The 25673-nt window shown below is 51.4% G+C and overlaps 1 protein-coding gene across 1 annotated transcript; it reads right to left on the bottom strand.

Annotated features, from left to right (window-relative positions):
* Window positions 1–1612: 1612 nt before the first annotated feature.
* Window positions 1613–14882, bottom strand: LOC138918176 (solute carrier family 41 member 3-like). The gene is made up of 7 exons (XM_070238378.1): window positions 14760–14882; window positions 13675–13821; window positions 10709–10853; window positions 9370–9449; window positions 7115–7249; window positions 2924–3072; window positions 1613–2472 (listed from the first exon to the last, which is right to left on the bottom strand). Exons 2-7 carry the CDS (start codon window positions 13817–13819, stop codon window positions 2260–2262), a joined length of 867 nt encoding a protein of 288 aa, XP_070094479.1. The 5' UTR covers window positions 13820–13821; window positions 14760–14882; the 3' UTR covers window positions 1613–2259.
* Window positions 14883–25673: the final 10791 nt, after the last annotated feature.

The following is a 25673-nucleotide window of genomic DNA, read 5'->3' as shown; positions in this document are numbered from 1 at the left end:
CCCACATCAACAGGACCTTGGGAAAGTTAAGAAACCTTGAGATAACTCATTTTCCTCTATAATCTATAAATGAGGATGATAATAGTATCTACCATATCAGGTTGCCATGAGATTATTAATGAGTTTACGCATGTAAGATACTAAGAACATGGCACAGTAAGGGCTCAGTAAGTTTTAGCTCTCATTATTACATGCTTCTACAGCACCATGTGCTTCTCTTTTGTAGGACTTAAGAGCTAAAATTTTAATACTTCTTTGGGAGTTGTTGGTTATTGACATCTCACATAGTAGACCCTTGAGACAGGGAGGATGAGTGCTTTGCCCATCCTTTTTGTTAAAAAAGAGACACTAGGCCAAAATGGAGTCACTTGTGGTAAGCCCTCATCACCAAAATGAGGCAATCACTAACCTAATGACCTTCACCTCTCCCAGGAGTGGAATCTTAAACCAGTCAATCGGGAACTACCTGGTCAACACTAGTGAGGTCATCTGCCTGACAGACCCCCAGAGGGTGACCTTGCCCACAACAATCCACTCTGCTGACTTCCTGCCCCTCCTCCTGCCTATAAGTCTTCAATTTTGTCCAGCTCCTCAGAGCTTCTTTCTATCTGCTAGAGGGGATGCTGCCCAACTCATGAATCATTCAATAAAGGTCTTTAAAATGGACTCCCTTGTATTTTGCTTTTTAGCAATCCCCAGTACCTAGCCAGCGGCTTAGCAGAGGTGCCCTGAAGATTCTCCCCTTGCCCCTCAGATCCACTCTCCACCCTCACCTGGCTCTGTGCCCCAGGAGGCTGAGACCTGTATGGACCATCAACAGGACCTCCAGTCATTTAACTTCAGTTTGAGTTTGGCTGGTGGGAGACACGAGCAGGAGATGGAAGGGTGGGCAGAGAATAAGGTTGGGGTATTCATTCCCATGGCTCTCTCTTTGCCAGCCCACAAACTGGTAGTAGTTATATTTCTTTACTAGCGACTCCTTCTCATGTAATCCCACTCCTAACTACTCCACAGTTCAAGTGAACACCTGGTGGTGACAGGGCCCCTACTGTGTCTGGCCCCAGGGTGCTTCACCACTCATTGTTCCCCAAGTATCTGTAAATCATCTCTTCTTTAGACCCTGCTCAGTTACCCCAGTTAGCTGCTCTCTTTCCTTATTGGACATTGACTAATACAAGCGGTTCTTTGTCAGTGTTTGTTGAATGAATGAATGAACACCTGTTTTACTGTATAAAGATAATAATCCTCAGCCCAAACCATGGCTGAAGTTGTTATGATGAGTCAATAAGAAACAGGAAGTGAACATGTTTTTTTAGGAAAAGATGGAGTTCGGAAGCATGGTTCTCAAATGTGAGAGTGCATCAGAACCACCTGGAGGTCTTGTTAAGCCCACATTGCTCAGCTACACCTCCAGACATTCTGATTTGGCAGGCCTAGGGGGAGGGAGGATTAATAATTTGCATTTATGACAAGTTTTCAGGTGATGTTGATGCTTCCAGGCTGGAGCCCAGTTCGAGAAACACCGCCCTAGAGAAATGCCCGAGGTTCTTGTTGGTGACAGACCCCAATCTCACGGTTGCACTAACCAACTTTAAAAACACAACAGACCAAGTACAATGCAATCTATGTTTTATTTTATACTTCTCTGATCATTAAAATCTAAACAGAGGTTTTTGCGAAAAGAGAAAGTAAAAAAAAAAAGAAAGCAGTGACAAGATTAAATGCTGGGAGCAGACAAGGGCTGCGGAGGCCCGTCCTGGGCAGAGCTGCACACACCTGCAGGGCGCACCAGTAGAGCAGCCCGCGGCGCTGGGTCCAGTGAAGACAGCAGGAAAGCCACGGCTCAGAGCCCTGAGGCTCGGACACACAATGCTCTCCTTCCCGCTCCAATCCAGTTCTGCTGCACGGGCACGAACGGTGCGAACACATCCCCCAAAGCGTGCGGGACATCCTCCTTCCTTCAGCATCTTCAGGCTGGAGTGCCCCACTCTCCACACACGTGCACACCAATTCACACGCCCAGCATGTGGGCACACACTCACACCCAGGCACGCGCAGTCACACTCACACAATCACAGACAATGCTTGTGATTTCAGGCCTCCATCACGGGTTCAGGTTCCAACTGCAGCGTCAAGGTGTGTGTGAGCCTCCTCAGCAGACTGACAAAGGGCCACTGCAGAGCAGGGCGGCCAGGGAGAACCTGCCTTCTGTGCCCCATTGGTGTGAGGGAAATCCTACTGAACTGGGGTTGCCTGGGCTCATTGAGGAGGTCCCGACACCGGTTCGGAGATGCCAACTAGCTCTGCCTCGCTCCTCAATACCCAGCTGACAAGAAAGCAGAGTGCCAGGAGGCCAGTCCCTAGGAGGTCCCCCAGCCCTGTGAGGTATGGAATACAGTGATTGTCTGGATCCAGGGCATGGTGCCACGTCAGCCGAACCATCACTTCTGCAAGGTATAGCAGGATTGTCACCTGTCATAAGAGCAAACAGACACAAAAGATTATGACCAAGTCAGAAGGCCAAGTGTTGCCAAGAAATACTAGCGGATTTCAAGGGAAGACACCAAGGTGGACACGACAACCCCAGGCAGTCCCCTTCTTCCAGCTTCTCTTGGGGTCTGACACCCGGCTCTGAGTTCATGAAGAAGCCCGAGAGCCCATCCTCACATGCTTGCCTAGACTCCCTCCCTGTGGTCAGGCCATGCTCTGGGCATCCCGAGGTGCTACACAGACCTGCTGCCACTGTCTGGGTCACACCTTTGGGCTGGAACAAGTTGACTTGACCCCTGGAAGACGGGAACTGTGTCTGCAGGTACAGGAACCCCCACCCCCGCTCCTTCGGCATCTCATCCAGGCAGGGGACAGAGCCTGCTGGCTGACAGACCAAAGAATGTTGCTTTGCTGCTGCTGCGGTCATCTTTACCTGGATCAGCCCTGCTAGTAGATAGAACACCACAAAGGTCTTGCTGTTTGGGACCGAATGGCCTTCCACCAGGTAGATGACACAGAAGAAAATCAGATGGCCTGGAACCACCAGAAAGAGCAGGACTCGGGCTGACATGGAATTGATTTCTGGAAGAAACAGAACCAAGGAGGTTGCATGACCTGCTTGGCAGCAGAGACCACTTTATCAGGTGACAGTCTCCAGTGAGGCATCCACATTCATCACTACACGAGTGTTTACTGAGCACCTACCATGTGTCAGGCGTGTTCGAGCATATGGGGGTACAGTCCTATCCCTTAACTCACGGAGCTGACATTTTAAGGAAGAGAGAAAAACCAGGATCAAGTAGCAGAAACAGAGAAGAAAGGTCATTTCAAACTGTGACGAGTACTAGGAAGAAAATAAACCAGGGTAATGTGATAGATAATGAAGTCTACAGGAGTGGGAATGAGCTACTGGGGACTGGAGCCTTCTCAAGGGGATGACATTTAGGCTGAGATCTGAATCTCAGGGAGAGGATTCCAGGCAGAGAAAAAAGAGCGCGCAAGTGGCTTAAAGTGGCAGAGAGCTCGGGCTATTGAGGAGCGCAGGCTCAGGCGTGGGGTCAGCGAGCCCGGGAGGGTGGCACACGCCAGGGCCTCGGGCAGCCCCTTCCTCACGCGAAGCCGCTGGGACCCTGTCCGCACATTCTCTTCAGGCTTCAGCACTCTGTGAGTTGGAGATTCTGCGAGAAACGTGATTTAGCCCGCTGCAGCCACACTCTTTTTAAAACTGTAACATGTGAATGTGATGGCCTTCTCCCACAGAAATATTTCCCATGAAAAGCAAGTTTCCATTTGCCTCCAAGTTAAAATAACGTGCTGCATCAACTTAATGAGGAAAAGGAACAAAAACCGTATGTAGCCGAGAAGTTAAAAAGTCTCCTGTAAAGTAACATGTAGAGAGAGGGTGAGAACACACAGGGCACCCAACTTTATTCATGATAAAAAGTCAGACACGGTACAAAAGGATTCTTTCCAAAAAATTTACAGTGGAAGCAAGATAATTACTATCGGCTGCTGGCATTAAAATTCAAGAAAATCTACAGAAAAACTATATGAACAATAAGGATTCAGTAAAATACTTAGGTGCTGCTATAGACTGAACTTCTGTTTCTCCCCCAAATCCACATGTTATCTGGTGTTAGGAGGCGGGGCCTTTGGGAGGTGATTAGGTCCTGAGGGTGGAGCCTCATGAATGGAATCAGCGTCCTGATAAAAGAGACCCAGGGAGCCCCCACAGCCCTTCCACCATGTGAGGACACAGTGACAAGACAGCTGTCTGTGAACAAGGAAGCAGGCCCTCACCAGACACCGACTCTGCAGGTGACTCATCTTGAACTTCCAGCCACCAGAACTACAAGAAACAAATTTCTTTTGTTTATAAGCAATTCAGTCTATGATTCTGTTATAGCAGCCTGAAGTAAGACAGGGACATAAATAATGTAGAAAGTAAATAGTTTTCCCATATACAAACGACAAGTCAGAAAATATAATGGGGACTTCCACTTCTAGACAAGATGGGGTAGAACACACTTCTTCCTATTCTTCTCACTAAATACAACTAAAAACCCTGGACGTTATCTATAACACAAACATAAGAAGTTTCTGAAAGGTAGAGAGAAAAGGCAGGCTGGCCAAGGACCTTGAGCCCCAGGGAACAACTTGGTGGTGAGCTCTCTGAGTTGTCGTTGTCGTTTCTTTTGCCTCCTGTAGCCCAGACTGGGTGCTGGAGGAACCAGCAACCCAGAGATGTCAATGGGCACAGGTCAAAAATGGGCAGTGAACAAAAGTCTGCTCTCTCTAGCCAAAGGTCTAGAAAAGGGGCAGCATAGAAAAACAGAGAACTTTTAGACGATAACTGCTCTACTCCAGCGAAACATGACAGGAAAAGCTGCAGCCCCATCTCTATCAGCAAAAGCCAAGTGGGGCGCCTGGACTTCCGCCCTCATCCAGGTGGAACATGGCACACACGCCTCTGGATGAGGTGGTGTAAGAGAAAGCTGAGTGGGGAATAAGGGGCACTCTGCCCGGTGGTCATGAGCCCCCACAACCACAGCAGTGAAGACCATGTGGGGAGCAACAACAAGGCGCTCTCTCCCTCCCAGCCGGGTACATCAGCGGAGCACGGGTTCCCGCCCTGCCCCCCAGGAGTGACGCACTCCTCTCCCCTAGGTGTCAGTGGAGACAGAGGGGACCCCGGACACCCCCTGCCCCCAACCCCCGGCAGGAAGAAAGCAGTGCATACCCTGTCCACCGAGGGTGCGGTGTCAGAGGAGGCCAGCTAAAAGAGAAGACGTAAGTGACATCCAGAGGCTCATCACAGAATAACTCAAATGTCCAGGATCCAACCTAAAATCACTTAGAGCAAGAAAAACCTCAACTTGATGAGCAAAGACAAACACTGAGATGACGCAGATGGTAGAATTATCTGAAAATGACTTTAATGAATCCATTATAAAATGTTTCAACCAGCAATTACAAACACACTTGAAAAAACAATAAAAATAGAAAATCTCAGTAAAGAAGAAATAGAAGATACAAAGAACTATATAGAAATCTTAGAACAGAAAAAATACAATAGCCAAAACGCCCCAAACAAGTCAATGAATGGGATCTCAATAGTAGGACGGAGAGGACAGAGGAAAGAATCTGTGAACTTGAAGAAAGAACTATAGAAATTAGTCAATCTAAACAAGAGAGAGTAAAAAACGTCTAACATTCACATCATCAGAGTATCAGAAGAAAAGGAGGAAGAGAGTTGGGCTGAAAACGTATTCAAAGAAACAATGGCTTAAAACTTCCCCAATTTGGCAAAAGATAAATTTATGTATTCAAGGAGCTGAATGAACTCCAAGAAATCCACACCAATGCACATCACAATCCAAAGTCTAAAAAGTAAAGAAAAAGTAGAGAAATGACACCTTATGTATACGGCAAAAATAATTCACACAACAGCAACTTCTCATCAGAAACCACGGAGGACGGAAGGAAGTGGCACATTTTTCAAGTGTTGAAAAGAACTATCAACCCCGAATTTTACATCCAGTGAAAACATCCTTCAGAAATGTGCCAGCAGACCTACCCTAAAAGAATAGCTAAAGGTATTGAAACAGAAAGGAAACGCTAAAAAAAATTGTAGCGAGATAAAAGATCCAGAGGCTGGCCCAGTGGTGCAGCGGTTAAGTTCACACATTCCCCTTCAGCGGCCAGGGGTTCACCGGTTCGGACCCCGGGTGCGGACGTGGCACTGCTTGGCAAGCCATGCTGTGGGAGGCGTCCCACATATAAAGTAGAGGAAGATGGGCCTGGATGTTAGCTCCGGGCCAGTCTTCCTCAGCAAAAAGAGGAGGATTGGCAGCAGTTAGCTCAGGGCTAGTCTTCCTCAAAATAATTAATTTTTAAAAAAACATTAAAAAAAAATCCAGTTTTTCAAAGTAACAAAATGATAAAAACACCTCCAATGGTTCTCTGAAAAGAATCCAGACTGCCTCCTCAAGCTTCAAGACACCTTGGAGACTCCTTCCCACCTCTCCGGCCTCAGCTTCCCTCATCCTCTCCCTTGCTCATTACGCCCAGGTTTCACTGACCTGTCAGTTCTTCAGACTTACCGAGCTCCTTCCTGCCTCGGGGCCTTTGCTCAGGCTGTGCCCTCTGCCTCGAATGCTCTCTGCTCCAGCACGCCTCCTTCCCAACCAAGCCCTGCTCATCCCCAGAGAGGAATTTCCCAACCCCAGTCTGAGTAGCTCCTACAATTCTTTTTCATTGTACCCTGTGCTTTAGCCTTTTAGAACATACAATTTGTAGTTATGTGCTCTCTTTTGTGTGTTTACCTGCTCTTCTAGAGCACGTATATCCACGAGGACAAGAACAAAGCTTTCTCTGTCTCACCACTGTAACGGACACCTAGTGCCTGGTAGACATTCAGTAAATATTTGAGTGAATGAACGAATCAATTAAAAGTAGGCTGGGGTGTCGGGTCTCTGGGAGGAGGAGCTCTGTCCTTGAGGATCTGTGCTGAGGTCAGCACTGGTCTTAGATATTCATGGCTACAAACACCAGATTCCAAAGACGTCAATTTGTACTTACTTAAAGAAATGGCTACATGGCCTCCGGAAGATACCAGACCCACCTGAGGTGCAGAAAGTGGAGCACGGGTTAGGCCAGAACTTTTTCATCCCGAGGGGCAGGACCCCAGGCGTGCTCCATGTGTGCAGGTAGGTGGAGATCCGACTGGTCTGAATGGCCACCAGATTGCCACCAACACCTGTAAGGAGACAAAGAACCTGGTTTCCCCTTCTTTATGCCAGTCTCTGTGTTCTATCCCTTATTTCAAGTCCACCTCCTCCATGGAGGCTTCCTTGACTGACTCAGCACTTGATCTCCTTTCCTTCCCTCCCACTTGACCACAGACCTTGTTTGGCACCAAGCAAGAATGGCCTGGACCTCGTGAGTGAGGTATCAAGGCAGTAACTACATCACCTTGACAGCGGGCACCTCTTAACACAAAGGAAGTGTGACTGTCCAATGAGGTTCTCGACACACATTTGTTGGGGGAGGGAGAGTGGGAGGAAGAGAGGGAGGAGGGAGGTGAGGGAGGGGAGAGAGTGGATGGAGAGTCTATGGGAGGATATCTTCATAAGCCACTCAAAGACATAGGAAGTGACAGGAACCGGACTACAGACTGGAATATCTGAGAAAATAAAAGGGATTTTTTTCACCTCAAGGTGGGAAAAGGAAAGAGAAGAGTGGGAAGAGCGGCGAGGGGAGAGAGAAATGATCCTATGGCGACAGAGCTGGTGCTTATTGCTGAGGCTCCCGGCTCCCCCAGGGAGCTGATCGTGCCAGGGCCAGAGGGCTGACAAGGTCACACTGAGCTCCTTCTGCAAGAGACAGCCTTTGGGCTGGCAGAGAAAAGGGGCTGCCCATGGTGACCGTCTCCTTCAGAGGGGGAGTGGCTTGCCCCCATTCTACTTCCCCAGTCCCACAGAGAACAATCCCTCACTGAACCAGATGTGCCCCAGTGGCGGAGACCCACTGCCTTGGCTTCTCCAGAGGATGCAGACGATAGTCTGTGGATCTACTTTGCTTGGCCCACACACGAATTCAAAAGAAGGAAAAAATAACTCAAATTAATTGGCAGCCTTTACAAATTAGGCCCTTCACACTGATTCCTGGCTTCTAACAAATAAGCTCAGGCAGCTCTGGACCTCCGTCCCACCAGGGAGAACTGGCTGAAGCTGAGCAGGCACCACTCCCCTCACAGCACGGACGTGTCCTGCAGTTTTCCCTGGGCCTCGCCACTCCTTACTGCCTGGTTCCTGTCTTACCTGCTTAACTCGTTCAGATTGCTTGACTGGCCTCTACAGGCATCTGAGTTGGTGACATCCAAGGAAATGTTTCCAAGCTTATGGCCATCTGGACTGGACTTAGCTATTGCTCTCTTCCTTCCTAATGGCCAGGCCTTGTGCTAGGAACAGGCCCTGTGCAACTCTGTCAGGGTGTAGACCTGCTGGGTGGCCCAACATACAAGGAACACAGGCCTCGGTTCCTACAGAGGTTGGGGGGATGGTGCCCAAGGGCATCTGAAACCTGTTTCTGCAGTCCCAGAAGGCCAGGGCCTGGCCATCAAGCAAACCGTGCAATAAGTTCTGTTTGGTTCCTCTCCTGACCAGTCAGTCCCATTTACAAAGCCTTATCAGAAACTGGACATAAACCAAGCTTTGGTTAAAAGAAGGGTCCTCGCCACAAATGTCCACAGGGTCTAAGCCTAGAAGGTGAATCAGTGAAGGGTTGGGTGGCACACAATAGGGAATGGAGAGGACTGAGGCAAATTGGACAGCATAGGTCCTGCCTTGATAGCAGCTGATTCCAGTCCTACCAGCAATGTAAACCCAGTATTGTCATAGCCTTACTTCTTAAGAAGAGAGAAATCCAGATTTTTATGTGTAAATGTCTGAGTTTTAAATGTCATCAATAACTCTAAGTTAAAATAAAAGAAAAACTATGAGAAGCCAACACTCCCGTTCTGAAGACCACATTCCGTCAGCAGGTGCCGCGAACCCTGGGTTAAACTGTGTGTGCCTTCAAGGCACGGGATTTAGCTCTGCGGGAAGTTCAAGTCTCAGGCGCACCTATGAGGAACGGGGCATGTGCCAGTGGAGCAGGGGGCAGGGCTTTCTCCCCTGGGGTCTCCTTCTGGCTGAGGAAAACCAGCCCCAGCAGCCCCCGCCCAGCAGCAGCATGGGCACAGCTCAGCTTCCCGACTCTGCCTCCAAGGGCCTGGGGCTGGATCTTTGAAGTCATTGCTATTCAGGTCCCACCACCCAGGCCCTGGGGGCCAACCCAACCCAAGGACCCCATGTAACAGGGATCCCCAATACCTACCACATATGATAGGAGTAAACACAGCCATGCCTTTGAACTGCGGTTTAGAAATGGTTTTGTTCAAGATGAGCCCTCCAAAACTGGAGAGAGAGCAGATGGCAGTCAAACGATTAGAGGTTAAGCTTGAAGCTGGCCTTGCAAACCTTCTCTATACAAACTGCCTTATCAGCCTTAGTAAACACCCAGCTTAGCAGACGCTTTTCTTACCCCTACATAAAACATCTGTCGAAGCCGAGCAGGTCTCCTGGGTGCCCTGTGCACCCCGCACATGCGTCTCCAGCACTATTCTGAGTCTCAGCTGTTCCAGAAGGCCCATCAGATAACATCAGCCCATTAAAAACAAACAACACACTTCTTTCCGAGGTGACTTACTTGGCTCTGTGACATGACAGCCCCGGAACTGCAACTGAGCTAGTCTTTAGCAAAAAACAGAACCTGCGTGAGTATCATCTCATGCCCCTTGCTCTTGGAAGATGCCGCAGTAAGATTTCACTCCCACCAGCCCCTGGAGTTGAGCAACGGCTGCCCCATCCCTAGAGGCCTGGAGAAGTGACATCAACTTCTGTAAGGAGCCCAAGAGCCTTCTGGAAGCAAAGACACCTAGACCAGAATCTCTTTTCCCTGAGAGTCAAAGTGTAGAAAAGCACCTCAGAAAGAGGTGGGGTAGCCCCTGTCAGGATCTACTAGTGGAAAGGACCCTTGAGGATGGGCTGGAGAACGGAAGACCTGGGTTCAGCAGAGGGCCTGTGGGCCCAGGAGGACTAATCTCAGCCTTTCTGGGTTCCAGCAGCAGCCACGCTGTGGAAACGGTATTCACAGAGCCATCGCCTGGAGGCCAGGTGAAGGGCTCCTTGCAGCCTAAGCAGGGGTCCAGGCCAGCAAGAGCTGTGGCAGCAGGGGAGCGGGAGACCCTGTATCCTACAGTGGGAGACCCAGTATCCCACAGTGGGACAGTGGGAGACCCAGTATCCCACAGTGGGAGACCCAGTATCCTACAGTGCCGCGAGAGGGCAGGGGCTATGGCACCAGTGTACTCATCTGACACTTCCAGGTCTGGCTCTTCCCAGCTCCATGGAGCTCTGGCAGTTGTAAACAGGACTGCCTCTCAGAATAAATAAGGTCTAGAGGTGATGGTGAGAGAGAGGGAGAGAAGAGTAAAGAGGTGTGACTCAGCCGGCAGCAGGAGTTAGTGAAGGAGCCTACACCACAGTGCACTCCCACCATGACCACTGAGGCAGGAAGTGCCGCCCTCGCTCCAGGGGCTCCCAGGCTCTCACAGAGGGCAGGGGGTGGCATGGGGAGGAGGACAGAGAGGGCAGTGGCTCTCGCCCATGCTCACCTGCTGATGACCATTGCTAGGATGATTGGGAACCACCCAAACTTCAGAATCTTCACGATGGGTGGGTTTTGCTTGGCAATGAGGACCCACACAGGGGTCAAGGCCGTGAAGCCGATGCAGACCAGCAGCGTCAGATGCCGACTGTCTGGGAAGAGAAAGAGAAAGGAGATGCACACCAGAGCACACGGGCACGGCCTGGCAGGCGGAGGCCTGGCTTGCAGAGACAAGAGGTGGGCTGGGAACTAAAGGCAGCAGAGGTCTGAGGAGATGCCTCTGTCCTCAGTAGGTTATGGTGGCCCATCCCAACGTCCCTTCCAAAGGATTTTCACCATCCTGTTAAGCAGCTGGAGAAGCTCCTCTGTCCTCAATTCCTGCCACATTCACCTTCACTCCTCTGACTTTTTTGCTATTTTCCTGACGTAAGGACCCTCCTCCATCTCCTCCCACCCCAAACTTATTATTACTGTAATGGTTCCATTTATGAGGTCATGACCACAGGCCAGCACTGTGCTCAGCACCTCCTGGGCACAAAGTCATTTCATATTCTCAACAACCCCACTCAGATAGCCATGCAAGGAGACTGCAGTGCAAAGAGGTGGCCCGCCCAGGACACGAGCTACCAAGCAGTGAAGCCAAGGCTACAGCCTGGGTCTGTGGGAAGCCAGAGTTGGTTAGTGATGGCTGTCCTGCTCCCGGCTGAGGAGTGACATCCTCGGCAGCCGTGTTTCTCATTGGGCCCAGACCACGGCCAGCTTTGTGGCTACTCGTGTCCCTGTGCCATCTTCTCCAACTAGTGAGAGCCATGAAGCAGATCTGGGTCTGGATCAGCCTGCTGTACCTGAGGCCAGGCCAGGCCGGGGCCTTGTGCACTTGGGCACGCACATGGGTAACACTCTTGCTCACTCCCTTCCTGTCTTGTACTGTGAGTGTGTGAGTTCACCTTCCACATGCACACAAGACAAGACATCAGCTTTCTCTACGACTGTCCTCTCATCCCTGGACACACCCCCCAAGGGCAGGCTCAGGGTGGTACATGCCCCTCTGCCAAGGCGGCCCTAGTACTGAGAAGGATCCAGGCATGAGTCTGTGTCACATGTCCCCTTTCTCTGGGGAGCATCATGAAGAGCATGCCCCTCTTGCCCTTCTCTGCACTAAACAATCATGGTCCATTCTTCTGCCACAGGAAGGCCCATCTCCTTGGGCAGCTGGAAGGAAAGACAGGCCACAGGTACCCAAGGCTGGCTACAAAGTGCTTCATGATGGAAGCAGTTGGCTTCTTTGCCATCCCAGGAGAGAGGAGGTGGACCCAGCAAGCGCTCAGCAAGTCTAAAATCTAAAAGGCTCCGAGAAACAGCAGCCTCCAGAAGCAGGAAAATCTGCATCTAGTCTAATTTTCCTAGAACTACTCAGAAGCCCTGGGAGAGGTTCCACCTCCTATTCTCCCGGCACAGTGACGAATCCTTCCTCTGCACATGGTCTCTTCCCAACTACACTGGGAGGTGTGATGGTCAAGGGCTCACTCCTCAGCCAGTGAAGACTTACCTGACACATGCCAGGCCTGGTGAGTCCCCAGGGTGCACCCAAGATAAATTCAGTCTAATTGGAGAGACAGATGGTCTAATAACAGTTCAACACCTACTGAGCCATGTGTGCAGATACGCACTATTTCAGCAGGAGCTCAGTGTGGGTGGAGGGGCAGGGTCTGGGGAGGCCTGTGACTCACATTTATTTTGCAAATCACACTTGATTAACTAACCCATCCACAAATCTTCTTTGAAATTCAGTTTGGTTTAAAAATAAAATTAGGTCGTCCTCTTATTAGCTCTTCACTGCCACTTCCATGAACTTTGAGACTCCCTCAAACCACTCCATATTGTTAGCGGTAAGCAATTCCCAGGATGGCGAAGAGACAGTCCCAGAGGTGGGACAGAAGCGATCCCAGCGCTGTCCTACTCTCAGTCACACTTGTTTCGTTGGTCTGCTTCAGTTGACAACACGTAAAAACTGGGTCATCTTAAATCCCTGGGCAACGATAACTTGGAGCTTTGCTGCAGCTGCGCCTTTGTCAAGGGCATTTCCTCTAAGTGACCGCCACCACATGCCCCACCGTTACCCACTGTCTTCAGCCCCATCCACTCCACTCATTTAAGCTACAGGCATTTGGATGTGACCACGCTCAGAATCAACATTCACTAGATCCCAACAACATGTGCAGCCATTGCAGTGAGACACACCAGGTGGACAGGAAAACTAACACCCGGGGGGAGTGGTCAGCTGCAGAAGTCCCGCAGGCGAGACCATTCAGGCAAGGGGGACACTGTCTGCCCACACCGCCCCAGACACTGGCAAGGCTCTGTGCCCCAGGGCAAACCTGAGGAGGGCGACGGCCTCTCGTGGAGTGAGGGCCTCTGGCCTTGAGGCCCTGTTGCCACAAGCTGTGTGAACACCTCCCTTGGCGGCTGACCATGTCACGGGGCCACCTTCTGAGGAGCCTTGGGCTTCTCCTGCCTGGCGCCTGCAAGGACAGTTACGTGCTGCTGCTGCCCATGGCAGTGACGCTCCCTCTTGGAGTCGTTGCTTGCGTGGTTTATGTGTCCAGTGTGAACTGCCTTCCCAAGGAGGCACTGTCACCTGCCAGGATGCTTTGAAAGTAGCCAGGCCAGTCTCAGGCCCCCCAGGCATCCTGGTGCACCCTGTCCTAAGGAGGACACTCACAGCCTCTGCCTCTGCTGCCCTGAGCAGCTCGGCCCCTTCTAACACAGCTGGGAGGGTCTGAGGCTCTTGCTGCAGAACACCTTGAAATTGCGATGACGCCGAGTTTGTCTCTGTAAAAGGATTTCTGACTCCATGACAGACATCGTAGGTTCCTTTCTGAGGGAACTCTGCCCAATTTGGCTGCTGCCAGCTGGCTGCAAATGTCCCCACCCCACCATGCTGGTGAGCCCCTCCTCCTCGGTCCCCCATACCTCTGTGTTTATAGAAGAAGCTGCTAACGAAAGCCAGGATGGACAACGTGACGAGGTCTCCCAGGCTGGCTGCAAGGGGTGTAGCGATGTTGTCTGGGTTGATCCCAAGCTTTCGAGCACCAATCACTATGCAAACCATGAGCATCCCTGCAGAGAGGAGAGAGGAGGCGCACAGCGCCCGGGAGGAGGTGCAGGATGAGATGGTGGGAAGGAGGCTGCTCAGTCACTCGCCTCTACCCACACCAGCCCAGACTGGAGCCCCGTGCAGTGCAGGAGAGCTGAGAGGCACACTTTCATGGCCGCCACGCCACCCGAGCCCCACTTTCCGCTCTGAGGCAGCTGTCACACGTGATCCAGCTCCTCATCCGCTGCCCAGGACTTAATCCAACAGCATGTCATGTGGATCTTTAAGAAGATACTTTGTATCTTGGCTACTGGCATTTTAACACTTCACCCCATATTCTGTGACTCTAAACATATTAGAATTGTCACCTCAATGCCTTCTTAAAGAAGACACCACTGGCCACAGTTCTTGCCCTCTTTTGTGACCAGGTCACAGCTACTTTCTCTCTTCTGAAATGTCAGATCTAAGTGAATCTGAGTTTACACGGCCAAGCTCGTGGTCTGGTGACAATCACACAGGGACTTCACATGGGGAAACCACCACTTGGAGAGCACTCATTAAAAACCACCTCCGCCACTACCTGGCTTTATGTCACAGTCAAATTGAGGTCATACTGTGAGTCACCAGCGACATTTCTGAACTTTCACATATCTTTGGACGATTCCAGTTATGTCCATGCTGCTGAGCTGACCTCATCTCTGGGCTTCCGTTTGCTTAGCTGTAAAATGGGGAGCTAGGACTGGCATTCTCTACAAGGCCAGGCCTTCTGAATCATTTGGTTTTATGGTTTTCAGAGACTTCGTGCCAAGCGTCTCCTGGCTCTGTTGTCTTGGGAGATGTGGCACACTTGTTCTGCCCTTCCTCTGACCAGACACAGCACTGGGGCCCCGCCTCCACCCAGCCACGTGCACACCAGGCATGACCAGCAGAAGACAGACACCCTGCGTCCCTGTCAGCGCACCTTCCCGCTCCGCAAAGGTCCGAAGCGTGTGGGCGGGGCCGCAGGAGTTCTGCCAGGAGGGTGTCCCTGTCGCTGTCCGCAGTCCACCGCCAGAGGGGGGGCGGGGCAACGGCCGGGCAGCGTCTGGGTGGCGGCGCAAGCGCGCGCGCGAGGAGAGGAGCGCTGCTGCTGGGCCGCCGTCCAGGGAGGCGTGGGAGGCGTCGGCGAGCCGCGCCTGCCTGCCCAGAGCCGAGCCCGGCGGAGTCTGGCCGCGCTGTGCTGCTCTCTCCCGGGCTGGGCTCGTCCGTTCCCCTGGCGTCCGTGGACGCCGCTCCGTGTCCCCGCTGGGCACAGCAGCCCAGGCCCTCCACGGCCACGGCCTCTAGCCTGAGGAGGCCGTCCTTCAGCTCCCGCTCTTCCTGCTCGCCGGACACGGACGACCAGGGCGCCCGCGAAGAGGATGCCATCTGAGAGAGGTACCTGGGGGGCGTGGGCGTGGGGGCTGGTGGGAGGCGAGCGTGTCCCTGAGGAATAGGCTTGTGCGCCCAGAGGTGCCCGTCAGGTCGCGGGACAGCTGTGCGGCGCGGGGAGCGAGGGGGTCTCTTCGTGCGCTTCAGGCGTTCGTGGGACCGGCGGTGTGTGCCGGGCACGGGGCCAGCCTGGGCGTGCGGTGCCCGGGAGTCGGGCGCTGAAGCGCCACCCGTGGTCTCGGCTTCTTGGAAGGACAGACGCGAAGTCCATAAGGACACTGGTCTCGAGGCGTTCTGAGGAGTGCAGGTCTCCCTCTTTTCGAGGCTACGTTCCGTTGGGGTTTTCACGAAGCCTGTTGTGGCCCTGAAGCTCAGGCCGGTTCAGGGGAAGTGGCCTGTCGAGGGCCACATGATAGTTGTGTGCAGAGCCAGTGCTTTCCAAAGCCCGTGACTGTGCAGAAGTCTGCCTGTTAGGGGTGCAGTGGGGGCTGTCCGGGGAGCGTTGTGAGCACAGGTATGTGCCCCACACTTGAAAGTCTGGCAAAGAAAGCGTGAGGCTGGAGGGTGCTCCGTTCGTTCCCTCCTTCCACAGAAAGTCTGGAGAGTTGACGTTGGGACAAGTCCTTCCTTTGCTCTGGTCGGTGCGTGTTGAGTGGCCTGGACACTTGGTGAGCAAGACTGACAGGTTGTTTGACGTACTGGCCCTCACAGCCTGGTTGGAAAGGACAGACAGGCAGCCACCAATTACCTAGGAGATACGTAAAAGCAATTTTGTGTTGAGTGTTGAGAAAGACGGCATTTCCTGTTAGACTTTGTGACTTAGGCAGTGATGTTGAAGCTGAGAGCAGATGCCTAAAAGAAAAGGAGGACTTGTGCGGGAGAGTGTTGGGACAGGGCAAGGGAGGAGTAGGGCCTGTCAGAGGAGCTGAAAGAATGCCCTGGAGACTGGGGCCGCGTAGGGACTGTAGGGTGGGGAAAACAAAACTTTTCGATTGAGGCTGGCGCTTTCTATAGGTTTTTGGAGACTGAGCGTGCTGATTCAGAACGTGGCCTCCGGAGCCAGACTCTGTCAAATGGGGTCCTGGCTCTGCCACCTACGGACTGTGTGAACTTGGGCAAGTTAGTGTACCATTCTGTGTGTCAGTTTCCTGATCTGTAAAACGGGGTTGATTATCATACACGCTCCGTAGGTGAGTGTAAAGGTCAGAGGATATTTCATATCCGTAAAGTACTTAGAGCAGTGTCTGGCCTTTAGTAGGCGTTAGTAGTGGTTGATTAAAGAAATGGATAAATGCATACCTAAGTATTCAAGGCTTGGAGGCTGTCCCTGGTGAAACGTGTGAACTTGAATGGATTACACCCAACTTTGCTTAGTTTCCTTTCCGGCTTGCAGTTGCTACTGACCGCATCTGCAGCACTGTGGAATTAGAAATAATCTCCCTCGACTTGGCTGCTCTTGGTAAAACAATCTAATGCTGTCCAAATTATCCCAGGGAAATAAAAGCCTTTTCGGTAGCATAGTAGGGTTAGGCTTATTTAATATGTATTGTTTATATTGGTTTGTTTAGTGTTTGTTGGTAACCTTTTTGTTTTTCTTTTTTTTTTTTTTTTTTTTGGCAAAGCTGCTCGGTTCAAAAAAGCAGATTAGCTATGAAATGGTTCAGACCCAGAGAAAAGTAGAGAGTCGTGTAAGCAGAGCACGCCTTTCCTTGACTCTCTGTCGAGAGCTTTTGTGATTCCAGCTGCTCTCTGCCTCAGACACGGTGCCCTCTGCGTGTGCAGTCATCTAAAGAGTGCAGGGTCTGGGACCGTGGAGAATCCAAGGCAGTATAGTCATGCTTTGCTTAACGGTGGGGATAAGTTCTGAGGAGTGTGTCATGGTCAGGCAATCTCGAGACTGTGCAAACACCACGGAGTTCCTAAACCTGGATGGCAGAGCCTCCTACACACCTAGGCCATATGGGACTAATCTGATGGGACCCCCGTTGTTGACTGAAACGTCCCGATGTAGGGCATGACTGTACTTCCCAACTCCAAGGGCGCGGAAGTGTAGCCTGTGGGGCTTTTGAAAAGAACAGAGACGCTCAAGGCCTACTCTGGACCCACTGACTCAGAATCTACTGGGATACTTCCCGGCTTTAAAGATCAGACGTAGTCCTCCTCTGCAGACATCTCATCAACGGTTTTTCACGCTGGGTTTTCCCTCATCTGAGAAAACAGGCCAAGAGATTGTGAGGATCCATAATTAGTGTTTTAACACATTTGGCAGGACTCAGTGTTTTTCACGTTCTGTGATACTGGGATCTGCATCTCCACTGTAATGTGTTAAACCTTGAAATCTTGTCCAAAGGTCATGTCATTACCTAGAGAATCCTTCTGTGAATTCCAGGCAGACTGCCATCTTTCTGCTTCCGCCTCCTCACCTTTACAATGGGGAGGATAACGGTAACCTACCTTTTGGAGGTGAGGCTTAAATGAGACAGTTGGTGCAAAGCAGTCGGCACAGGATCTGTCACAAAGTGAAGCCTTCAATAAATTATGATGATGGTAGATTTGATTTCCCTCCAGTCGGAATATAGTTGAGTTGAAGTTAGTGGCTGTGTCACAGCTGTGTCTCAGGCTGGTGTCTGCCGCCCTGAGCTAAGCCATAAAAATCCCTAGAATAACTTTTCAAAAGCCTGTTAGCCTCTTGAGCCTCCTACACTTCTTTATTTTAATTTATTTTATTTTATTTTATTTTATTGCAGTAACAGTGGATTCTAAGATGATATGGCTTTCACATGTACGTTGTAATATATTTCGAATTCTGTGTAGATTACATCGTGTTCACCACCCGAAAACTAACTATAGTCCGTCACCTCACATGTGAGCCCCATCACCCCTTTGGCTCTCTCCCCTCCCCCCTCCCCCTATGGTAACCACCAATCCAATCTCCTTTGCTCCGTGTGTGTTTGTCGTTGTTTTTATCTTCTACTTATGAGTGAGATCACTCGGTGTTTGGTGTTTGACTTTCTCCCTCTGATTTATTTCACTTCACGTAATACCCTCAAGGTCCATCCACGTTGTCACAAATGGTCGGATCTCATCATTTCTTAGGGCCGAGTGGCATTCCATTGTGTATACATACCACATCTTCTTTATCCATTCTTCCCTTGATGGGCACCTAGGTTGCTTCCACGTTCTGGCTGTTGTGAATAATGCTGCAGTGAACCTAGGGGTGCATGTGTCTTTCTGCATTGGTGTTTTCAAGTTCTTTGGATGAATAGCCAGCAGTGGGCTAGCTGGATCCTACATATGGTAGGTAGATGTATTCTTAGTTTTCTGAGGATACTCTATACTATACTGCTTTCCATAGTGGCTGCACCAGTCTGCCCTCCCACCAGCAGTGCAGGAGAGTTCCCTTCTCTCCACATCCTCTCTGACACTTGTCTCTTGTCTTGTTAATTAGAGCCATTCTGACCAGAGTAAGGTGACATCTCCTTGTAGTTGTGATTTGCATTTCTCTGATCGCTAATGATGTTGAGTCCCTTTCCATATGCCTGTTGGCCATCCCTATACCTTCTTTGGAGAAATCACTGCTCAGATCTTTTGCCCGCCTTTTTAATTGGGTTGCTGATTTTTTTTGCTGTTGAGATGTATGAGTTCTTTCTGTGTTTTGGATATTCACCCCTTATCCGATACACGGTTTGCAAGAATCTTCTCCCAGTTGTTAGGTTGTGTTTTGGTTTTGTGGATGGTTTCCTTTGCGGTGCAGAGGATTTTTTTTTGACTTTGATGTAGTCCCATTTGTTCATTTTGTATTTTGTTTCCATTGCCCAGTCAGACGTGGTACTTGAAAATAGGCTGCTAAGACTGATGTCAAAGAGCATACTGCCTATGTTTTCTTGTAGAGGTTGCATGGTTTCGGGTGTGACATTCAAGTAAAAGCCGAGGGAGGAGGCTGCAGTTCCCCGAGAGCGAGCGTAGCGGGGACCCTGCGTCCCTGTCAGCGCACCTTCCCGCTCCGCAAAGGTCCGAAGCGTGTGGGCGGGGCCGCAGGAGTTCTGCCAGGAGGGTGTCCCTGTCGCTGTCCGCAGTCCACCGCCAGAGGGGGGGCGGGGCAACGGCCTGGCAGCGTCTGGGCGGCGGCGCATGCGCGCGCGCGAGGAGAGGAGCGCGCTGCTGCTGGGCCGCCGTCCTGGGAGGCGTGGGAGGCGTCGGCGAGCCGCGCCTGCCTGCCCAGAGCCGAGCCCGGCGGAGTCCGGCCGCGCTGTGCTGCTCTCTCCCGGGCCGGGCTCGTCCGTTCCCCCGGCGTCCGTGGACGCCCCTCCACGGCCACGGCCGCTAGCCTGAGGAGGCCGTCCTTCAGCTCCCGCTCTTCCTGCTCGCCGGACACGGACAACCAGGGCGCCCGCGAAGAGGATGCCATCTGAGAGAGGTACCTGGGGGGCGTGGGCGTGGGGGCTGGTGGGAGGCGAGCGTGTCCCTGAGGAATAGGCTTGTGCGCCCAGAGGTGCCCGTCAGGTCGCGGGACAGCTGTGCGGCGCGGGGAGCGAGGGGGTCTCTTCGTGCGCTTCAGGCGTTCGTGGAACGGGCGGTGTGTGCCGGGCACGGGGCCAGCCTGGGCGTGCGGTGCCCGGGAGTCGGGCGCTGAAGCGCCACCCGTGGTCTCGGCTTCTTGGCAGGACAGACGCGAAGTCCATAAGGACACTGGTCTCGAGGCGTTCTGAGGAGTGCAGGTCTCCCTCTTTTCGAGGCTACGTTCCGTTGGGGTTTTCACGAAGCCTGTTGTGGCCCTGAAGCTCAGGCCGGTTCAGGGGAAGTGGCCTGTCGAGGGCCACATGATAGTTGTGTGCAGAGCCAGTGCTTTCCAAAGCCCGTGACTGTGCAGAAGTCTACCTGTTAGGGGTGCAGTGGGGGCTGTCCGGGGAGCGTTGTGAGCACAGGTATGTGCCCCACACTTGAAAGTCTGGCAAAGAAAGCGTGAGGCTGGAGGGTGCTCCGTTCGTTCCCTCCTTCCACAGAAAGTCTGGAGAGTTGACGTTGGGACAAGTCCTTCCTTTGCTCTGGTCGGTGCGTGTTGAGTGGCCTGGACACTTGGTGAGCAAGACTGACAGGTTGTTTGACGTACTGGCCCTCACAGCCTGGTTGGAAAGGACAGACAGGCAGCCACCAATTACCTAGGAGATACGTAAAAGCAATTTTGTGTTGAGTGTTGAGAAAGACGGCATTTCCTGTTAGACTTTGTGACTTAGGCAGTGATGTTGAAGCTGAGAGCAGATGCCTAAAAGAAAAGGAGGACTTGTGCGGGAGAGTGTTGGGACAGGGCAAGGGAGGAGTAGGGCCTGTCAGAGGAGCTGAAAGAATGCCCTGGAGACTGGGGCCGCGTAGGGACTGTAGGGTGGGGAAAACAAAACTTTTCGATTGAGGCTGGCGCTTTCTATAGGTTTTTGGAGACTGAGCGTGCTGATTCAGAACGTGGCCTCCGGAGCCAGACTCTGTCAAATGGGGTCCTGGCTCTGCCACCTACGGACTGTGTGAACTTGGGCAAGTTAGTGTACCATTCTGTGTGTCAGTTTCCTGATCTGTAAAACGGGGTTGATTATCATACACGCTCCGTAGGTGAGTGTAAAGGTCAGAGGATATTTCATATCCGTAAAGTACTTAGAGCAGTGTCTGGCCTTTAGTAGGCGTTAGTAGTGGTTGATTAAAGAAATGGATAAATGCATACCTAAGTATTCAAGGCTTGGAGGCTGTCCCTGGTGAAACGTGTGAACTTGAATGGATTACACCCAACTTTGCTTAGTTTCCTTTCCGGCTTGCAGTTGCTACTGACCGCATCTGCAGCACTGTGGAATTAGAAATAATCTCCCTCGACTTGGCTGCTCTTGGTAAAACAATCTAATGCTGTCCAAATTATCCCAGGGAAATAAAAGCCTTTTCGGTAGCATAGTAGGGTTAGGCTTATTTAATATGTATTGTTTATATTGGTTTGTTTAGTGTTTGTTGGTAACCTTTTTGTTTTTCTTTTTTTTTTTTTTTTTTTTTTTGGCAAAGCTGCTCGGTTCAAAAAAGCAGATTAGCTATGAAATGGTTCAGACCCAGAGAAAAGTAGAGAGTCGTGTAAGCAGAGCACGCCTTTCCTTGATTCTCTGTCGAGAGCTTTTGTGATTCCAGCTGCTCTCTGCCTCAGACACGGTGCCCTCTGCGTGTGCAGTCATCTAAAGAGTGCAGGGTCTGGGACCGTGGAGAATCCAAGGCAGTAGTATAGTCATGCTTTGCTTAACGGTGGGGATAAGTTCTGAGGAGTGTGTCATGGTCAGGCAATCTCGAGACTGTGCAAACACCACGGAGTTCCTAAACCTGGATGGCAGAGCCTCCTACACACCTAGGCCATATGGGACTAATCTGATGGGACCCCCGTTGTTGACTGAAACGTCCCGATGTAGGGCATGACTGTACTTCCCAACTCCAAGGGCGCGGAAGTGTATCCTGTGGGGCTTTTGAAAAGAACAGAGACGCTCAAGGCCTACTCTGGACCCACTGACTCAGAATCTACTGGGATACTTCCCGGCTTTAAAGACCAGACGTAGTCCTCCTCTGCAGACATCTCATCAACGGTTTTTCACGCTGGGTTTTCCCTCATCTGAGAAAACAGGCCAAGAGATTGTGAGGATCCATAATTAGTGTTTTAATACATTTGGCAGGACTCAGTGTTTTTCACGTTCTGTGATACTGGGATCTGCATCTCCACTGTAATGTGTTAAACCTTGAAATCTTGTCCAAAGGTCATGTCATTACCTAGAGAATCCTTCTGTGAATTCCAGGCAGACTGCCATCCTTCTGCTTCCGCCTCCTCACCTTTACAATGGGGAGAATAACGGTGACCTACCTTTTGGATGTGAGGCTTAAATGAGACAGTTGGTGCAAAGCAGTCGGCACAGGATCTGGCACAAAGTGAAGCCTTCAATAAATTATGATGACGGTAGATTTGATTTCCCTCCAGTCGGAATATAGTTGAGTTGAAGTTAGTGGCTGTGTCACAGCTGTGTCTCAGGCTGGTGTCTGCCGCCCGGAGCTAAGCCATAAAAATCCCTAGAATAACTTTTCAAAAGCCTGTTAGCCTCTTGAGCCTCCTACACTTCTTTATTTTAATTTATTTTATTTTATTTTATTGCAGTAACAGTGGATTCTAAGATGATATGGCTTTCAGATGTACGTTGTAATATATTTCGAATTCTGTGTAGATTACGTCGTGTTCACCACCCGAAAACTAATTATAGTCCGTCACCTCACATGTGAGCCCCATCACCCCTTTGGCTCTCTCCCATCCCCCCTCCCCCTATGGTAACCACCAATCCAATCTCCTTTGCTCCGTGTTTGTTTGTCGTTGTTTTTATCTTCTACTTATGAGTGAGATCACACGGTGTTTGGTGTTTGACTTTCTCCCTCTGATTTATTTCACTTCCCGTAATACCCTCAAGGTCCATCCACGTTGTCACAAATGGTCGGATCTCATCATTTCTTAGGGCCGAGTGGCATTCCATTGTGTATACATACCACATCTTCTTTATCCATTCTTCCCTTGATGGGCACCTAGGTTGCTTCCACGTTCTGGCTGTTGTGAATAATGCTGCAGTGAACCTAGGGGTGCATGTGTCTTTCTGCATTGGTGTTTTCAAGTTCTTTGGATGAATAGCCAGCAGTGGGCTAGCTGGATCCTACATATGGTAGGTAGATGTATTCTTAGTTTTCTGAGGATACTCTATACTATACTGCTTTCCATAGTGGCTGCACCAGTCTGCCCTCCCACCAGCAGTGCAGGAGAGTTCCCTTCTCTCCACATCCTCTCTGACACTTGTCTCTTGTCTTGTTAATTAGAGCCATTCTGACCAGAGTAAGGTGACATCTCCTTGTAGTTGTGATTTGCATTTCTCTGATCGCTAATGATGTTGAGTCCCTTTCCATATGCCTGTTGGCCATCCCTATACCTTCTTTGGAGAAATCACTGCTCAGATCTTTTGCCCGCCTTTTTAATTGGGTTGCTGATTTTTTTTGCTGTTGAGATGTATGAGTTCTTTCTGTGTTTTGGATATTCACCCCTTATCCGATACACGGTTTGCAAGAATCTTCTCCCAGTTGTTAGGTTGTGTTTTGGTTTTGTGGATGGTTTCCTTTGCGGTGCAGAGGATTTTTTTTTGACTTTGATGTAGTCCCATTTGTTCATTTTGTATTTTGTTTCCATTGCCCAGTCAGACGTGGTACTTGAAAATAGGCTGCTAAGACTGATGTCAAAGAGCATACTGCCTATGTTTTCTTGTAGAGGTTGCATGGTTTCGGGTGTGACATTCAAGTAAAAGCCGAGGGAGGAGGCTGCAGTTCCCCGAGAGCGAGCGTAGCGGGGACCCTGCGTCCCTGTCAGCGCACCTTCCCGCTCCGCAAAGGTCCGAAGCGTGTGGGCGGGGCCGCAGGAGTTCTGCCAGGAGGGTGTCCCTGTCGCTGTCCGCAGTCCACCGCCAGAGGGGGGGCGGGGCAACGGCCTGGCAGCGTCTGGGCGGCGGCGCATGCGCGCGCGCGATGAGAGGAGCGCGCTGCTGCTGGGCCGCCGTCCTGGGAGGCGTGGGAGGCGTCGGCGAGCCGCGCCTGCCTGCCCAGAGCCGAGCCCGGCGGAGTCCGGCCGCGCTGTGCTGCTCTCTCCCGGGCCGGGCTCGTCCATTCCCCCGGCGTCCGTGGACGCCCCTCCACGGCCACGGCCGCTAGCCTGAGGAGGCCGTCCTTCAGCTCCCGCTCTTCCTGCTCGCCGGACACGGACGACCAGGGCGCCCGCGAAGAGGATGCCATCTGAGAGAGGTACCTGGGGGGCGTGGGCGTGGGGGCTGGTGGGAGGCGAGCGTGTCCCTGAGGAATAGGCTTGTGCGCCCAGAGGTGCCCGTCAGGTCGCGGGACAGCTGTGCGGCGCGGGGAGCGAGGGGGTCTCTTCGTGCGCTTCAGGCGTTCGTGGAACGGGCGGTGTGTGCCGGGCACGGGGCCAGCCTGGGCGTGCGGTGCCCGGGAGTCGGGCGCTGAAGCGCCACCCGTGGTCTCGGCTTCTTGGCAGGACAGACGCGAAGTCCATAAGGACACTGGTCTCGAGGCGTTCTGAGGAGTGCAGGTCTCCCTCTTTTCGAGGCTACGTTCCGTTGGGGTTTTCACGAAGCCTGTTGTGGCCCTGAAGCTCAGGCCGGTTCAGGGGAAGTGGCCTGTCGAGGGCCACATGATAGTTGTGTGCAGAGCCAGTGCTTTCCAAAGCCCGTGACTGTGCAGAAGTCTGCCTGTTAGGGGTGCAGTGGGGGCTGTCCGGGGAGCGTTGTGAGCACAGGTATGTGCCCCACACTTGAAAGTCTGGCAAAGAAAGCGTGAGGCTGGAGGGTGCTCCGTTCGTTCCCTCCTTCCACAGAAAGTCTGGAGAGTTGACGTTGGGACAAGTCCTTCCTTTGCTCTGGTCGGTGCGTGTTGAGTGGCCTGGACACTTGGTGAGCAAGACTGACAGGTTGTTTGACGTACTGGCCCTCACAGCCTGGTTGGAAAGGACAGACAGGCAGCCACCAATTACCTAGGAGATACGTAAAAGCAATTTTGTGTTGAGTGTTGAGAAAGACGGCATTTCCTGTTAGACTTTGTGACTTAGGCAGTGATGTTGAAGCTGAGAGCAGATGCCTAAAAGAAAAGGAGGACTTGTGCGGGAGAGTGTTGGGACAGGGCAAGGGAGGAGTAGGGCCTGTCAGAGGAGCTGAAAGAATGCCCTGGAGACTGGGGCCGCGTAGGGACTGTAGGGTGGGGAAAACAAAACTTTTCGATTGAGGCTGGCGCTTTCTATAGGTTTTTGGAGACTGAGCGTGCTGATTCAGAACGTGGCCTCCGGAGCCAGACTCTGTCAAATGGGGTCCTGGCTCTGCCACCTACGGACTGTGTGAACTTGGGCAAGTTAGTGTACCATTCTGTGTGTCAGTTTCCTGATCTGTAAAACGGGGTTGATTATCATACACGCTCCGTAGGTGAGTGTAAAGGTCAGAGGATATTTCATATCCGTAAAGTACTTAGAGCAGTGTCTGGCCTTTAGTAGGCGTTAGTAGTGGTTGATTAAAGAAATGGATAAATGCATACCTAAGTATTCAAGGCTTGGAGGCTGTCCCTGGTGAAACGTGTGAACTTGAATGGATTACACCCAACTTTGCTTAGTTTCCTTTCCGGCTTGCAGTTGCTACTGACCGCATCTGCAGCACTGTGGAATTAGAAATAATCTCCCTCGACTTGGCTGCTCTTGGTAAAACAATCTAATGCTGTCCAAATTATCCCAGGGAAATAAAAGCCTTTTCAGTAGCATAGTAGGGTTAGGCTTATTTAATATGTATTGTTTATATTGGTTTGTTTAGTGTTTCTTGGTAACCTTTTTGTTTTTTTTTTTTTTTTTTTGGCAAAGCTGCTCGGTTCAAAAAAGCAGATTAGC

This window comes from Equus caballus, chromosome 16 (genome assembly GCF_041296265.1).
Source record: "Equus caballus isolate H_3958 breed thoroughbred chromosome 16, TB-T2T, whole genome shotgun sequence".
Taxonomy (NCBI): Eukaryota; Metazoa; Chordata; class Mammalia; order Perissodactyla; family Equidae; genus Equus; species Equus caballus.
This window is presented reverse-complemented; position numbering and strand designations above follow the sequence as displayed.